Genomic DNA, 17,841 nt, shown 5'->3' on the forward strand with positions numbered 1-17,841 from the left:
TGTATTCTTGCATTTGGATTGTTCTTTAATTGGGTAATTAGCTAGGTCACGGAGAAGTTATTAACACAGTAGAATTTCATTTGGTAAGAATTGTAATGGTTTTCTTATGTGAGGATAGATCACGATGTGTTTCTTATTAGCTTAAGATCAAATGCTGGTAATAGTTTTTTTTCATTTGGAGTTGCAGTGACTTGTGCTATGCCATCTCAGCAATGCTTGCGATATCCAAATTTATTGTATAGTTTTGATGAGAAGTTTTCATTTGGCTAATCTTCGTTTTTGGTGAGATTCAGTTCGCTGTTTTCCGATGGCTTTTATATTCGAAATTTTTTCTATCAATAGGCAAATATTTCTAAGAAAACAAGTGTTAAGTTTTATTTAAGTTCTAAAATTAATGATATTAGAAATTTGGAGGAGTTGTTATTGAATTATTTATAATTAATTACTACACCTTTTTAATATAATAATAAGTTATATACTAAATACTATGGAAGGAAAACGTAGGTTAAGATTTTATCTGTACATCACATTAATCCGGTTTGTAGGCAAGAAGTTTGCATCAGTGCAGCATTTTTGCATGGGTTCTGTTAGAAATTAAATTTAGTTACATCTTGCAAAACCAGCATCAATGAAAGGAAAATAATTCTGTTAATACTTCCTGTGCATGCAAAATTTATTCCCTTAACAATGAGACGAGATAAAGTTCCCATTTTTCAATTTTACGTGCAAACTTCGAAAAGGTAGACCAGCACTTTTTCTGACAAGGGTTGTACACTTAAATCATCACAGTAGGTAATTGTTGTTTTATTCCTCTGTCTCTGTCTTAAAAAAAAAAAAAAAAGCCCGCTACTTTTCTGTCTACCGTTTTCCGGTTGCGGAGACATCTGCACATTGTTTCGCCACGTGTAAGTACGCGTGCTCTGTCTTACTATCTCAACATCCTGTGGGAACATGGAGACACACGATTGCCCACTCATCTCTCGCTCCTATCACAAAGGTGAGGCCAGTGCGGGAGTCATTTTCCAGACTTTCTAAAACAAGCCACTTTATTAAACGCTTGCGTGCCAACACGCAGGTGTTCCGCGCATCTCTTGATAAGATATACAACCGATGGGATATTATTTTTTTAAATTCTGGCGCCTTTGTCCACGCGATAAGTTTTTAGTTCTCAGATGTGGCTAATCTTTTGATAAGTAGCTGGATTTTTTTTCAGTAGCTTTTTTATAACTGGAGAATGGCTTTGCGCAAATAGTTCTCGTATATTTAATAATCTATTCTATTATTGCTATTTTTCGTTATTGTTAAACAAGAGACACCGAGTTCGATCTTCATCTTCCTTCTATAAAGTATATTTAAACAATAAAAGTATAAATAATATTTTTTATTATTTTTTCCCCGTTGTGAAGTTTTCACTTGTTTAGCAATTTGACTTGTAACCAACACCGCCCATTTTAGACTGCAAGGAGTATTTGTTGATCGCTTAAGTCTTCTACGCGTGCTTTATTAATTGCACAATTTAATATTTCGCAAGTATTTCTTCGTATAAGGGTCAATAAGAAATTGTCCAACCATCTTGTCGTTTCTAGGGTTAGTAACTGCTCCCAAATAAGTTTTTCAGAAAAGGCATGATTAGGTTTTAGTAATGGATGATGGGTAGATTTAAGAAGTAGCTAGAAACGGATGAATAGGAAGTCCGTGTCAATATTTTGGTGCTTGAGTATTTACACGCGTAGGATTTAGATTGCTTCGTTGTATAATAATAATAATGAAAACTTCAACGAGGAACTTCATTTACGCTACCTCAAGACTTTCTGCAGCTCTACACTTTTGTCCATTGAAGAAAAACATGTCGAGGATGTAAGAAGAGTAACAGCACTGCAGGCATACCGTAGAAGTGTCGGCCATGAAGACTGAACCACATTCTGAACGGATTGTACAGTATTAACATTAGATAGTACGATAAAAATTGAGTCAATTCCATTCACATATTTTCAACTCATCCATTTTTTTTAAAATCCAATTATTCAATACTGTCCCTAGACATCAATTAATTACATGCAATTAAAACTTCATGTGGGAAATCTTAGTCGAGGAGGCAATTTCTTCATGTTCCCAAAAGGGAGTAAGTTGAAGTCTTAATACTAATTAAGTATGGGCAATCAGTGACAGCCGTCACCGGTAGATAAATTCTTGGCTACCGATGATTTTGAAGGTTTCAGGATGAACGAGTACTGCAAAAATTGCCGCTATCTCGTGTCCCTGAGCCCAATCGGGTTATGGTCTGAAATAATAGTTCTATAGTCGGTTTTACTAAACACCTAGTTTCAAGAAGTAGGGGAGGTCGACTGACTCAGAAATTGTCTGAAAAACCCCAAAAGTCCATCTAGAACTTGTAATAGTTTTTTTTCATTTTTTTTTCATACTGTATTTTAACTGTGCACGGAGTATTGTAGTTCGTGTAATTAATACTGAAGTCATGTTTTCGCTAGAACTTTTTTAATAAAAAAATTATTCACTCTTGAGAAGCAAGATTTTTCTTCTGTCATTTGTCAAAAAAACTTGCATTTAATCCAAAAAAAAAGGGGGGGGAGGCTAACATCGCAGACACTTAGGATGGTCCGATAAGTGGAAGATTATCTTTATTTATTAATTAAAATGTGAATATATCTGATGATAAAGAACACTTTTTTTTTGTTTAAAGCACTTTTTTAAGCTCAGAGAAGAAATCAGCACTGGCCTCGTCAAGCAGTGATTCGTGTACCTTTTTTTTTTTTTTTTTTTTTTTTTTAGCGCTCCGAGAATAGAAGGTTCGCTGTAATTTTGAAAAGCAACTGTTCTCCTGATATTAGTTGTAATAGCTAGTAATGATGTTATTGTTGGGACTATTACAATATTTTGCTCAGAATTTCATTCTGAACAATTAGAAGGAGATGTCGGCTAAGTACATCAATAACTGCTTCCTAGTAGGAAGTAATAAATCGAATTCGGTTAACCCTTGCAACCTGCAGTGATGGTTGCGGGAAAGTGACCCTCCCTCCCTCTACAGACATTCATTTCACTCCAGTGAAGCTCCTTCCTTCTAAAGGGGGAAAACCGGGACTTTTAAAAAGGAAAAGTTGTGTACCAAGAAACTTCTCAGCTGCCGCCAGATAACTCATTAGCAATAAAACGAAATTTGAAAATACATTCTTATACGGTACTTTTAGTCATGACATTTAGAAGGAAGTCACTATAATAAACCACATCCGGTCCAGCGAGTGCGTTCTCTCATATAAAGTACATGAAAACTATTCACAATCAGATGGCGAAGATACGCAGTATTTGTCGCCATGGTAACGTTGCTACAATGTTTTGCTACGAGAAGTATTTTCATGGATTTCTGTACAAATCAATTCTCTCGGAGTTCAGATTAGGAGCATGCGCAAACCTTCTTCATTAAAAAAAAAAAAAAAAAAAAAAATCAAATTTATCGCGTCTTCCGAAAACTGGGAACATCTGCTTCACCAGTGAAATCAAGGTCACCTTACAAGCTGTAATAGTTGTTTAATTAAGTAAAACTAATTTGTCTTCTTAAACAAGGAGAAATCGAAGTGTGTGTGTGTGGGGGGGGAAATTGTCAGTATCCCTTAAGGATTTTAACAAGCTAAGTGTGAGAGAGAACTCGACCAAGTAATGTATTTTCACGCTTCACCGGAAATAGAAAATGCTTCCCCCCCCCCCCCCTCCGACCTTCCGTTCCGTCAAGAATGCACGCCTTGTCGCTATCGCTCTTCGGAAGCTTGCGACTATTACTGGCGTAAGGTATCTCAGCCATCCGCATCTTTTACGAGTAAATTTTTACTTCTTTTGTGTGTGGAACAGGGTACTTCACAATAACGTGGAACTTTATTTGGCACTTTATAGTGTGCCCCCTGGCGGTGAATCTTTCAGTATCTTTTTGTTAATACGTTTTTCTCTCTCTCTCTCTCTCTCACCCCCAAAAGACAAACAGTAACGAGGTGTTGGCGAGGAGCCACATACACACACAGCTAGCTATACAGTAGCTCACGCACTCGCGCGCACGCACACACACACACATGCAAAGGAGCTATCGGGACGGGTCTCCACCCTCAGGCACTTGGCAAATAGCCAAGGCGTAGGTAAGCATAGGCTGTATATAATGGACCAGCGCTTACAGCAGGCACACTTGCTTATGATTTAAGTGTCTTGAGGTGTCAATATTGATATTATGTGAGAATATAAGTAGGCGAAGGATGTATTAGACCACCCGTCTGTCTATGGAATAGGGACTGCTTGATCTTATTCATACACACTTCCCATCTGTTCCTCGTTGTACAAATACTGAAGGCATCCTAGTAGGGACAGGACAGGTAGAAGAATGATTTTATCGCTCCAAGAAGGTCTTCGGATAGAAAAAAAGTTGCGCAATTCACCATAGTTTGTGTTAAGAAATTTCCATCTGCATGTTCATCAAGGTTTTGACAAAAACGACAAATCTTGCAATGGTTCTTCCATCATTTTTTCCTTTTTTTTTTTTTTTTTCATTGAGAAGGGGAATACGTTTCGAACATTTTTGTAAATAGATACCAAATCCAAAATGCCGTCTTGTTCACCTTTTAAATCTAAGCCATATAGATATCCAATTATATCTATAACTGAATATCTAAGACATCCAGTTTCTTCCTAGTTTGAAAGAACTCTCGCCATTTAGCTTTCTCATTTTTTAAGAAAACCTACTGTCCGTGTTAACTTCTAATATACAAAGAAGTTAGGGCATAAATTTGCTTATTAGCCCCTGGCGGGAAGGTGAGATGGGAGGCGAACTACTTAAAAAAAAAAAAAAAAAAAAAAAACTCGAATTGAAATCTAAAGGAAAAATTGCCCGTGTGTGTAATGCAAGCTCTCTTCCCTGTCTAGTAAAAGATCCCCCTCTTTTCCTTCCCCAAACGAGTCTTTCATTGGAAGATACGAATGTTGAGTTTTAGTTCAGTCACCTTAGGCAGTGAAATATATGCAGACAACAGTGGGTCACTTAGCAACCAAATAAATGACTCCAGTGTTATCTTTTTAATTGAATTTTTTAGCATAGTAATTACCCGCTCATAAAAAGCATCAGCAAATGGCCTGGTTTCTTTCCAAACAATGATAGCGTCTCATAATCTGCAATGTTCCTTTGCCATTACATCACAGCTTGCTCACTTCGGACGGGCGTGTTGGACAAGGAAGTGCTGCAGCGTATGCTAGAAAAGATCTCGAAATAGAACATGCGTTGTTAGTAATAATAAAAACAAACGAATAATCCGGAGTAGCTGATTTTTTTTTTTTTTTTTTTTTCCTCCCTAACGGAGGATTTACACCCTTTGGGAAAGGATAATATCCTTGTGTACGGCATTGGGAGACTAGTACATTGAACCCAAGTGTGACAGGTTGGAATATCTCTTAAAAATCGCACATGTGACAAGGCTAATGTGGACCGAAAAAGGGCTAATGATTTGGCGGAGATAATGACTACAGAAAGTGGCAACCAGCCTTTCTTTCAAAGACAATTAATGCCCGATAAAAATATTAATTAACCCTAATTAAATATTGTTTTCTTTTGTCATGCGTAGATAAAAAAAAAATGAGTAAATACTTAGATGTTAACCAAGTATAGCACTTTTACCGACTTTATAAGTGTACAGGGGTGGTCTTCTGCAAGATCCCGTTCAGAATTACCAAATGACCTTTTCAAGATAGTCCGAGTTCGGTCCTAAATAAGCAATTTGAAGAGTATAGATGCCATGAACTTCCTGATAGCTGTTTCGTTCAAGAACTTTATTGGTAAGTTGTCATCAATGATTACTTAATGGTTAAAACCCCCATAATTCAACCGCAGAGGCGGTTGTCACACGTGAGTAATACAATGACGGCAACTGGATCTTGAAATATGATTTAATCATAAATATCTACATTAGAATCGTTGCTCTGAGTCTAAAGAATGTAAATGAAGTACTGAAAGTGTGCAGTTTATGAACTTATGACCTCCGAATGGCTTGCAGGAGGAAGAAATCAAGTATCAAAAAAAAAAAAAAAAGAATTTTGATTTGACCTATTGTTATGGAAATGACTTCAACATGAACTCATACTTAGGACTTCAATTCTTGGGGAAGTTTAAATTAAAAGGAATAAAAAAAATAAACTCGTTCATCCATAAAATACAACCTAATAAATGGCCATAATTCAATAAAGTGAATATAGTATACCAGAAGATCTTTATCTGATGCGAATTGCGCATGTGCGACACGTGACTCCGATTTCAACGATAACTTTGATGAGCAAAATGAAGGGAACAATGGAGTGACTGACAGCGCATGTATCTAAAGCTGAAACATGACAAGCAACGTCAACAACGGTCTCTTGACCCGGATGTGCGTAACAGTGACTTCTACCATTAGTTTTGAAGTGACGCAGTTAATCTTGCTCAAGGCGTAGGCGATGTTTTGAAGAGCTTAGTAGCTCAAATGCATGAATAAATCACCGAGCTTTACCCATTGAGACCGTATTCTTACTCGTTTGGAGTGCTACTAATTAAAATGAATGATGTTATCAAAAAACCAGCTTTCTATCCTGTACAGGGAATACTGTTGGACGAATCAATCTTGTTTAATTACTATTAGAGTTAGATTGTGGTGTGGTAAATAATCTTCATATACAACAAAAGAATAATTGAAAACAGCCTCGATCTCAGATAAAAATGGATATTTCAAAAGAAAGTCATGTTTTTATATGATTAAATTAACTTTCTTAATGAATAAACTTGCAGTATTTACTATTTTACTCAACATCTTTTTATTAGTCAAAGGGTTATGCTTGGAACAACCATTAAAATTAGTTTTGTGTGAGATTTGTGGCAAAGTATTTTGCAACTCTTTTGGAGCTTTTTAGCGAAGTGCGCATCGGTGCTGACTGACTCTTTGTCCCGTTCCGAGCATCCAACTCCACACGTGAGGCACACAAAAGCAACAGAGTAACCAGTGACAAAACTGGAAGTCGAGTGTAAACTCAAGGTCGAAGGCATTCTCAGAAATCTTAGCAGAGAATAACGGAGTACTCAGTGTCCCCCCCTCCCCCTTTAGGTGCATTCCATCTCGTGTAAAATAACGAAACGGGCGAAATAAATTTTTGATTCAAAAATAGCGAATTCGAATCATAAATTAAAATAAAAGATCAAAAAATATGGTTTGAAAAACAGTCGGCTGAAAACTGTGCTATTTTCTAATAATATTTTTAGATCTTTTATCTAAAGATATGGTTTTAGGTATTTATTCACCACATTAAACTGAAACAATATGATGAGACGATCCCCACTATAAATGAAAATTATTTGAATAGACTTTGAATTGGTAATAATATTAGCAGAAGCAGAATGGATAACATTAGCCTACCCTATCCTATTGATTTTTCATCGTCTTCTGTTGTTATCACCGCCAACTAGTCTTAAATGGATTAAAAAAACAGTGGAGACCAAATTTATTAGAACTGGTTCCTTTTTAAATTGATTCCATATGTCTTTTCAAGATCAATTTCTTTTTTCAAACTCTCCTCTCCCACTCATCCTCAATACGATCTTCCCTTTAGTAGCATTAATTTGTCAACGCTATCGTAAGCGTTAAGTATTTTGTTCTAAAAAAATCGAAAACACACACACAATAGACTACTTATTTTTAGCATAAAGCCTGCATACAGAACGGAGGTGGAATAAACCAAATAGAATTTAAGGGAAAAATATCTTTTTTAATTGGAGGACGGAGTTAGAATACGTTTAGTTCCCAACTTCTCCAAAGGAAATGTGAATTTGTATACTGGAGATCCATTCGTCTTTAGATGAGTCCCATTCTTATCTCTTTCTCTCCTTAGAAGGACACGCTCATATCCCAACCAAGTCGCTCAAATGTGAGAACTGTTAGATGAATTTGGTAAATATTTCGTCTTAAGTAGATCTCAATGATTAAGTGAAAGTTCGTCGGTGTGAATTCGGCACCGATTTCACTCGATTCAATGCAGTGCGTGTATATTAATGCGAGGTAAGTATTGAAGCAAGCCCAGTTTCACTTGCTTTGCCTCTCTTTGCAAACAATGCATTGACCTTACTTGCTGATTACATAGAATTAGAAAGCCGTAGCTTCCTGTACTTCTTTCTCACACAAATCCCTTTACGCATGACACTCGGTTGACCTCGTTATTTGCTTTTCTTTTCAGGAGCGACGGGATCTGGTGACGGGGCAGGCAGCAAGCCTCGGGGCCATCACCTGTATCGGCTCCGTGGTATCTACGGCGACTTTCAGCACCACCCCACGCCTCACTCACACTCCCACATCGGCAGAATTTCAGCCCCCTTATTTTCCTCCTCCGTACAACCTGCAACAGCAGCAGCTGGACTTTCCTCACGTAAATGCCGATCCATACGCCCATCTAACGAACAGCCTTACCGCCACCCCGCAACAGTATCATCAGCTGCATGCGCCTCAAAGAACGCACAATGTGCTAGCAACCCGGCGGGAAGACGACCCCCTTCATTTACAGACTGGTATGCATGCAGCTCTTCCGTCATCCTTTGCCGACTCCACCCGCAGGGCCGACCCAACTTATGCCACAGTCCGAAGGCCCGATGTCCTCATGCATGCGGGTCATGGATTGACCGAACAAGACCTCATTAACCTTCACAACGCCGGAGCCCTCCCCGTCATAGAAGATGGTCAGGTGAGTATAGAATTTCTAATTAAGGATTTTTTTATTTTATTTTAAGTGACTTTACTAAAATTGCTGATAGATTGATCATGTTTTTGGCTCCCTCTGTGAAGGACAGTCTAAAAAAAAAATTTGCATCTTTTACTTGTTCTCACCTGATTATATAGGAGTATAGATTTCTACATGTAGCTGAACGAGTGGATTGTTTCCAGAGGTTGTTTCCCACCATTTAAACCTTTGCAAAATACATTTATTTTCATCATCTTCAAAATTTAAGATAGTTTTTCAGGCAACAAATTTGACCATTAGGTGTTCACAATGAAGAACACTCGGCTACCGATGGGATAAAGAGTCAAGGACTCTACTGTCTTACTTCTATTAAAATTATCTGAGAAAGAATAAGCTGTATTATAATATTTTTTTTCCTACTGAATTGTGATCCACAAGAAAAAAATAGATCCCCTTATATGATAACATATTTTATGTGCGTTAATAGTCAATAGACTTATTTGCATTGATGACTTTCCAAACTTAACTTTCCCACCATTATTTCTGTTAATAACTTGCTTTGTGTTTGCCAAGGAAATGATGATATTCCTTTATGTGTTTCAGCCCTGCCCTTAAGATATGTCATTTGGGTCTCATGGTGTATGGCACCGTTCGTTTTGTCGCCGACTTCAATCCACGTGTACGACATAAAACGAGAAAGGTTACTAAGGTCAAAAGTACATTACAGTTCTTTCACGGTTGATATGCCTTATTAGCGAAGAATTAAGCCTTCCAGGTTGAGCTACGGGTCATAGCTGAGCATTGTGTCACATAGGAAATGCGTCAAGAGAATAAAAATTTGCATAATTGCCTCTTCGACGTCCTCGGTATATAGATATGACATTTTTTTTTTTGTTCCTTCTATATGATTTCTAAGAAAGTAAAGGATCCTTATGAGTCTACTAGCTTTTTAGTTGTCTGTGCCCTCTGGTGAGGCCTCCCGAAATTATCTTTCCCATTGTTCAAACGAGTTATGGAAATAAAGTAACGCGGGCGCATGCATCGCTATTTCTCGTGCGTCCTCCTCTCCTCTTCGCATCTTCTCAGACACTCGAACGTCACGTGATCCATAGGAAGGCAATAATCTCTAATTTTTCAGTAACACCGTCAGTGCCAGCAAAGGTCAACCACTTTCGTCGCATACCACCTCGACACTCTTTTCCCGAGAATTTTACGTGTGTGTGTGTGTGTGTGTGTGTGTGTGTGTGTGTGTCTATATATAAATATCATCTAATGTCGTCGTCTGCACGAGCAACTCCGCCACCCTAATTCGGGGCCCCTCGAAATTTGTAGCCAGAGGTACCTGATAACTACCAGTAGTCCGGTTGGGGCCCTACTTCGGTCCGATCGTGGGACCTGGAGGACATTTCGTTGCATGACCGGGATGGGCGAGGTCATCATTCCGACAAGCGTTTCGCGGTATCCGTAAAGTATGACACGTGAGGTTATGAAGTTTCACGTAACGTGCATTTTTAGTAGCCTAAGAAGAGCTAACACCTCAAAAGGGGTTAAAAAATTTCGTTCACTGCAAAACGCAACGCAGATTTCTTGGCTCCGTTGATGTGGAGGCTTGTATTAGTCGGTTTCCATAGCAACGAGAACACATTTAAACACAACTGCCATACTTAAAATGCTGCTAATGTTAGGAGAACACGCCGATCATGTGATAACTACACCTCGATAATGATAAGATAGTTTGCGATTAAAATAATTCCTTTTTCTACCTCAAAATAAACAGCCTAAACATGGATCACAACAATCTCGTGGACATAGTTATCTGCATGTAATCCATAAACAAAAGTATATTAATTCAACTCATTAAACGTTATTGGCACACGAGTGGACTAAAGACATTCAGAATGCATCTATGTCCAGTAAGATTTGAACATCCTCATCCCATTGGCTAGAGAGCAGATACACCATCCACTCGGTCAATACGCTAGCCATGGTGTACCTCTTCAATTATCTCATCTTCATGAGAGTAAGGTACAGATTCAAGTTCCTGAAATGGATGTGCTGACAGCTAAAATGGTGTTTCCAAGTTCTGTGAACAGCAGAAATGTCCTGTGATTGGCTGTAGGGTAAAGATATACTAACATTTTATTTCGATCAAGAGCGAATGTGTCTACATACAAGAAATAAAGCAGATGGCAGGCCTTTCGAACGAAAGGAATGTGGTTGTCGCTAGCTTCCACGTATTTAAAATGCTGTTTGGATTCATTGAACGAAAAGCTTTTCCTCGATCGCAAATGTCTTAAGGGTAAAGGAGGGGACAAAGAGTTCAAAATACCGGAAACTGATTGAAGTTGCTTCATTAGCGGGTTTCGGCATCCAACTTAATCCTCGTCTCATTCGCCGGTCTAATTAGCGAGAAATTCGTGTAACAGATTGCTAATTTTCTGGTTCATCTTTGGCACTCATCGCTCATGAAATTGTAACGTGCCAAAAGGTGTTTTTGACGAATGTGACACCATCCCATCCATTATACCTGTCGGATCGTTGCAATTCGACCCTTGCGGAGATGTTTGGGTCAAATTTTTTCACGAACTTCTCAAGAGATGTTATCGGGAGCCAATAAGAAAACAGAAAACGGCGAATGGGATTACCTCGCACACATGATGCTACCTCGTGTGTGTATGTGTGTGTGTGTGCGCGCGCGCGCGCTTTTATTACTTCAGACCCGATACGAGATCTCTACACAACTGCAACCAGAATAATGATAAAAGACTAATAAAAAAAAAAAAGGTTCACAAGTCACCGAAAATCTGCCCCCCCCCCCATAGGATTATTACGTCACAAAGACTTGAAATACTCGTTGCCTCTTACATCGCCCACATCTTTGAGTAGATGGAAATTCATCTCGGTTGGAACACTTAGCCAATGCCCTCCTCGATGCGTGTAAATAGATGACTTCGCCGAGACTCCAGCAGGTGTCAGCTCTGTTCTCCACCTGCTCTGTCTCCCCTGGCTCTGAACCTGCAAGAGAGGTAAAATGGAAAGGTGGGTAGTTGGGAGCTGTTAATGAACTTTACCTATGACGTCATCCACAAGCAGAAATGCGTTATCCGAGGAAGGGTTTTAATACACGCCATTAGAATATTTCTATTTGTGGTACATCGAATATTTCCCAATGAGAGAAAACTTGACTACAGGAAAGCTTTTTTTTTAGCTTCAAAATAGGAGCCTTATCGTAAGCGTCTACTGAATCTACTTTTTCACTTTTCTTCTTTCAAATAAGAGAAAAATCGGCAGTTCAAGCAGAAGAAGGAATTAAGGGAATAAAGACGTACCAAAATGAAACAAACACGGTTTTAAATGATTGTTGAAAACGTGCAAGGAATTCAGTCATTTATCGCTTTACTATGGAGTCATTGTTCCACTTTATCGGTTAGTTACGCCAAGTATCTAGACGAGGTCATCGTCACGACTAATCGGAAAAAGGCTGCCGTTAACTTCAACTATAACAACACCTCGCTCTTTCGATTACATTCCTGAAAATTTGTGATGCTCTTATGTAAAGTAGGATTGAAATCGTTCTTCACTCTTCGAAAACAGATTCGCATCAACTGCAGTTTTCTATCTTTCAACATCGATTTGCTTATTCTTTCTTTAATTCCCCTTGGGGAAACAAACGATGGTTCATTCTAGTGAATTAAGAAGAGTTTGGTTACAAACTTCCTCCTGGAAACTGCAGAAAAATAGACGAACCAGCCTTTGAACACAGTTAACAAGTATCTGTCATTTACTATATATTTTGACCCCTTTTTTATGACTAAATCCACGGTCATGGAAAAGTTCCCATCGTGGAATAATCTTGTTACATTTTTAAAAACTTTTTATCACGTATCTCTACTTAACATCAGACAATGAAGAAGAAGAGATAAATTGAACGTCCTCCCCTGATTTTCCCTGCAACCCTTTCCTTATGTAGCCATCAATGCTCTCAATTTAAACCATGAGCTGTAGAATGGGTACCATTTGCACCACAGGATTCAATATTTTCAACATCTTCCTTATTGGTCTTTTTTTTTTAAGGCTCGTGTGTGTAGTCTTAGACTTCAGGGTGGATTCTTAAAAACATCCAAATGGAAACAGTTGGTTTTTCATGGTTTCATAGTTCAGTAACTTCAGAATACCAAATTCGTACTAACTTTATCTGTTTTTATCGTCTATTTATCTCCGACCCTTTTATGGGGTTCGCATCCAGCTGTATTTTGAACAGCCCTAAGAATATTTTTCTATCGCCATAATATCGATTAACAGAACTCCTTATTCTTCGTATAATCGCTCTACAAGAAAAGTTATTCATCTTCAAGCCATGAATGTAGTCCAGATTCTGAAGATCATTTTTTTTTTTTAACTACTAAAAAGTCTTCTCAAAATTTTTCGGATATTTCCATAAATCTGAAATTAATTTTCCACTTTTGTTTTTCAACCACACGTTCGCTTCAAACGAATTTGTTTGATTTTACTACATATAAAAGGTCAGTTTTATTCTTTGTCGGTTCTAATTTTAAAGGTATCGTTCATAACTCTATTTCCAAATATTTTAAATTCAATTATTAGACTTGACCTTTCATATATAGTACAAAAAATGTTATAACTTCCTTCAATGTTCTATTTGCGTAACTCCTCTGCTATCTTTCCACTGGATGCTGAGGACATTCGAATAACACTCACTACGTTTGATTCCACTGAGGTTGTTAAGCTATAGAACACTGGTATTAACATCGGGTAGGCTGAGAGATCACATAATTTGGAAACCTCTTCCAGAGGCAAAAAATTGAATTTTTTTTTTTTTTTTTTTTTCTCAAGTCACTTCAGGCTTCCAAAAAGTAGAGTGGTAATCTTGCACCTGGAGATGAAAATCATTTCCCACCAATAAACATTCACAAACCATCCATGCCCAGTGATATTCGAATTTACAGCTTGTAGAGTGCAGTGCAGAGCAGAGAGACAATCCACTCACTGTGCGCACGCTCTTCAACAATCTTTCGCGATATTTTCAACCAATCATAAGAATAATTTGTATGGTGTATTCGAGCGTTACAAAAAATATTATCGATGCACATGAGCAGGTGGAAATCAACTGCACGAAAGCACTCCAGTCATCTTCTCGTTGCTTCTGGTCGGAACTGTGTTATAATGCTCGTGTAGTTCTTCGCTAGACAGACTCCTTCGTTAATTCAGGTGCCCGAAACGCAGGCCACTGCTCTGTTTTCTACCTTTAACCGTTAACACAGACAATCTCGGTCAAGGACGTGTCCGTCACGACTCTACTTATCTCTCGCAGATGCCTTTTGTCCGACCTCTCGCAATTCTTTCCTCCCTTCATTTGGCGAAAATCGGGCCTATGGTTTCACCCATATCCGGCGTTGCTTTGAATAGTTCGGAGAATTTTGTTGCCCCTTTCCGGTAGAATTAAGTCATTCTTCTTCTTCTTCTTCTTCTCAGGTAGTACAGGTACGCCATGACGCATGCGTGGTGACGTAGTGCATTCCAGTATACCAAGATAATGGAAGGGTGACGTCATGCGATGTTTTCCTTTGTTTAATAATGTGACCAGCTGAAGGGTGTATGCGTACTGTGTGTAGTTGAAGATTTTTAGCTCTTTCGTCAGGCTTGCTTCCAACTCTTTCTTGTGGACTCCTTCCGAAGTTGGGTCATGCAACTAGTTCGTAATTTCACGGACATACGAGGCGTAGTTGATCTCGTAAAGTCAATCATGAAACTTGGGGGAAATATAAAGTAGGTTTTTCTTGAGTAGTTCGTGACTTGTCCAGGAAATCTTTCATAATATTAATCTGTTACACCTGCTGTTCTTACAGTGGGAAAAAAAAAAAAAAAAGCGACACTGACCGACAATGCAATTATTCTGATCTTTTTACAAACATTTCCGATAGATGGCGCAGATAGCGACGTCGGTTGAGACAGGTTGCAAAAATATTAGTACCAGAGAAGAGTTTCGCGTTTATAGATTTCAATTCCCCCCCTTTTATATTTTTTATTTTATTTTTTTGGAGTTGATCCGTACTTGGATTGCTGTTCTCATTACATTTAATTTGTGTGCACTTGCCTTTCTGAAATTCCAAAAGCAGCACACGTGATAAGACCCTTCCACTAAGAGAGGAGGAACCGGAAGGACAGAAAAAAAAGACTCGCCATTCGTGTTTGTGAGCCCACCCGCGCACACTTCTCCGATAAGTTAGTGGACACTCGAGTGTGGGAAAATAGGCGTGATTTCAAGTGCCCGCCGGCTTCGGTTTTGAGCTTTCCGTCAATGGTGATAATTTCAATACTCGGTAGCAACAAGAGAAAGACAGAGAAGCTAATATAACGATCATACCTTTTTTTTTTTTTTTTTTTTTTTTTTTTTTTTACGTTGGGCGCTGTTTGGAGGGTAGGTTCCGGTCCTTTCCCCTTCATGGTTCATACATGGGCGATCAAGCCTCGCCCCCTACATTTGATTTCCTCATAAGTGACTGAGAGGCGAATTGTCATTCTTGAAACGATCGTTTATCCAAGAATTTCGCTACCGACTTCACAATGTTAACCCTTCTATCGGCAGCTGGCCTCACTATTGAACGCAAGGGCTAGAAAAGGCGAGGAATCTTTCACAGGATTGTGCTGTTAGCTCACCCACAGTCCTAAGCCTAATGCACTATAGGCTCGCAACCTCTCTTGGACAGGAAAAAAGTCTTTACAAACTTCATTAGGTTGCTATTTTTTTTTAAAGTTGTTAATGAGCCAATTACCAGTAAAAAATATACCGATCAATGTTTTCAATCAGTGGCAATTCTCATTTCTCCGTGTGTTAAGTACCAATTCTACGCACACAATAACTTCCTCGGTGTTTTCTCCCATAATCAATTTCCTGAACATCCATTTAATTGCCACAAGGGGGGAAAAGTATCCGTTTATTGTTTTAACAATCTTACTGCTTTGGACAACCGTGAGAAAACGATCACATGTTAAAACCTGCTTAGATAAAATATATATTGATAATCATAATTACTAGGTCTGGTCGCTAAATAAGGTCACTGCGCCTTGTTATTAACTTGCAAAAAAAATGTGTAGTATGAAACCAGTATCTAATGCTAAAGCTACGTAACGACTTGCATATTATCTTTCTTTCAATAATAACAGGGAGATACTTTAACATTTTTATCGGCATCAAACTCTTCTTACCTTTTTTAACTCATCTTAGAAGTCATTTAGTTTTAATATCAATGGAAAGACGGGTTCAAGGAGGATGCGAAGATGTGTTGGATTTGGTTCAGAACAGATAAGGGACATCACGTGTAAGCCTGAATATGAAAAATATTCTTGTCTTATTTATTTTATTATTTTTTTGTTATAGTTCTCCTTCACCAATAGTCATGATCGCATAGAAACATTTGGAAATTGTCTCTCAAGGTTTATTTTTCTTCTCAAGACTTCAATGAGTGACTGCAATTTGGACCACTTTGAGGAGATGATGCTGATCTTTGAAGTCTGTTTGACTTCGAAATATTAGACCTGCAAAATCCCTCGGTATATGAGCTAGCCATCAACATTGGCGGGTTATATTTCCAGGAGACGCCCCCCCCCCCCCCCAGTGGACAACATTTTTAGGAGTTGGGGTTGTTAGCAATCTCAACGACTACGTTTCTGGGGTGCTAGCCGCAGGTGGTACGAAATTATACCGTCCAATCTGACCCTATTGAGCTGCACACGATCTGAAAAATGTTTTAGACTATTGAGAAAAGTTTTTTTTTTTATTCGTCCCCACCCCCACATTTCATTTATTAAGTAATGTGATATCTTCGTTGATACGACAAGTACCACGAAAGCTCCAAATATGCCCAGCTTTAAAATACTTCTCCCATGGATCATTTTGCTAATTATATGGGATCGAACCTTAATGGGTAATGCTATAGGAAACTTCCAATCTAATTCAATCTTTCTGAAAGAAATGCCTGAGTATCGGTATGGAGATGATACGATCTCCATTAATATAGAACCTTCGCAGCTCAGTCGGTAGCGAATATGCTATTTGATTGGAAAGAACTGGATTCGAATCAGAAGAATCTTTTATCAGGGCTGTTGCATCTGAAGATCAAATTCTCGGTCTCATGCTAAGATTGGAAGATTTTTTTTTCTCCTCCTGGAGACTTCAGTGTCTGACAGGTTTGTTTTGTTAGATGAAAATCTAACAAAACAAACCTGTCAGACACAAGTAATTGACAAACATCATACGCTGACCTGATAGTTGCTTCGGTCGCATTTAAAAGAATATTGGATCGATTTGTTTCTCCTCTCCAGGCGAAGGACTTAGCTAAGAACTGATCGTTGGCAAAGCAACGTCATTCCTAATTTTGAACATACCTTTAAATAAGTATGGAAAGTCGAGTAAAGAAAAATGCGCTTTCTCAAAATCTTTTGAATAATATCGAGAAAAAAACACCTACTATAAGCGTCATGATTCCAACATCAAAGGTGTCGGTTTTATTCTTCATAACCACCCCTATTTCTCTTAACTGAAATGAAATTTCCAACCCCCCCCCTTTTCCATTCCAAGTGGCATTTGTGAATGTTTGTTCTGATGTAAGATGTCGGAGAGAGAACCTGGAATATCCGCATTGTTTGGCCTCCTCCAGTCGAATTTTCCTAACTAGCGGTCACCTTCTGATTTCAATATTTCCAACTTAATAACCGAACTTCAATTTCTCAATTTTTCCCACGCATGAACTCCAAGGTAATTTACAATGAAAAATGATACCTCGTGATCTGTGAGTGGGTATTGCAGTTTCTGCTCCATTAAAAAGAAGTGTGTGTGTGGAGGGGGGGGATAAAATTCAAAGAATAACACACGCACATGGGTATCAACCGATAAAAATCACTAAAGTCTTTCAAGGGAAAGCTGTGGGCTAACATTTCGGTTAATTTCTTTCGAAACTTAACAGCACCGAATGGAACATTTGAACTCAAGAGGATTTAAAAAAAAAAAAAAAAACCATGTCGCTACTTGATTCATCGCAGTTTCCATCCCCAGCTGCACATCGAAAGAAAAAAAAAAGCAACTCT

The 17,841-nt window shown here is 38.4% G+C and overlaps 1 protein-coding gene across 1 annotated transcript in view; it reads left to right on the forward strand.

Moving 5' to 3' along the window:
- LOC150100996 (transcription factor AP-2-epsilon-like) overlaps positions 1–17,841 on the forward strand; it is a 102,990-nt gene that overhangs the window by 40,919 nt on the left and 44,230 nt on the right. Inside the window, exon 2 of the mRNA XM_090401959.1 lies at positions 8,239–8,743. Within this exon, the coding sequence (XP_090258085.1) occupies positions 8,239–8,743 (505 nt within the window). The remainder of the gene's footprint in view (positions 1–8,238; positions 8,744–17,841) is intronic.

Source organism: Typopeltis vanoorti, chromosome 12, assembly GCF_054136105.1.
Source record: "Typopeltis vanoorti isolate ZY-2024b chromosome 12, IOZ_Tvanoo_1.0, whole genome shotgun sequence".
Taxonomy (NCBI): domain Eukaryota; kingdom Metazoa; phylum Arthropoda; class Arachnida; order Uropygi; family Thelyphonidae; genus Typopeltis; species Typopeltis vanoorti.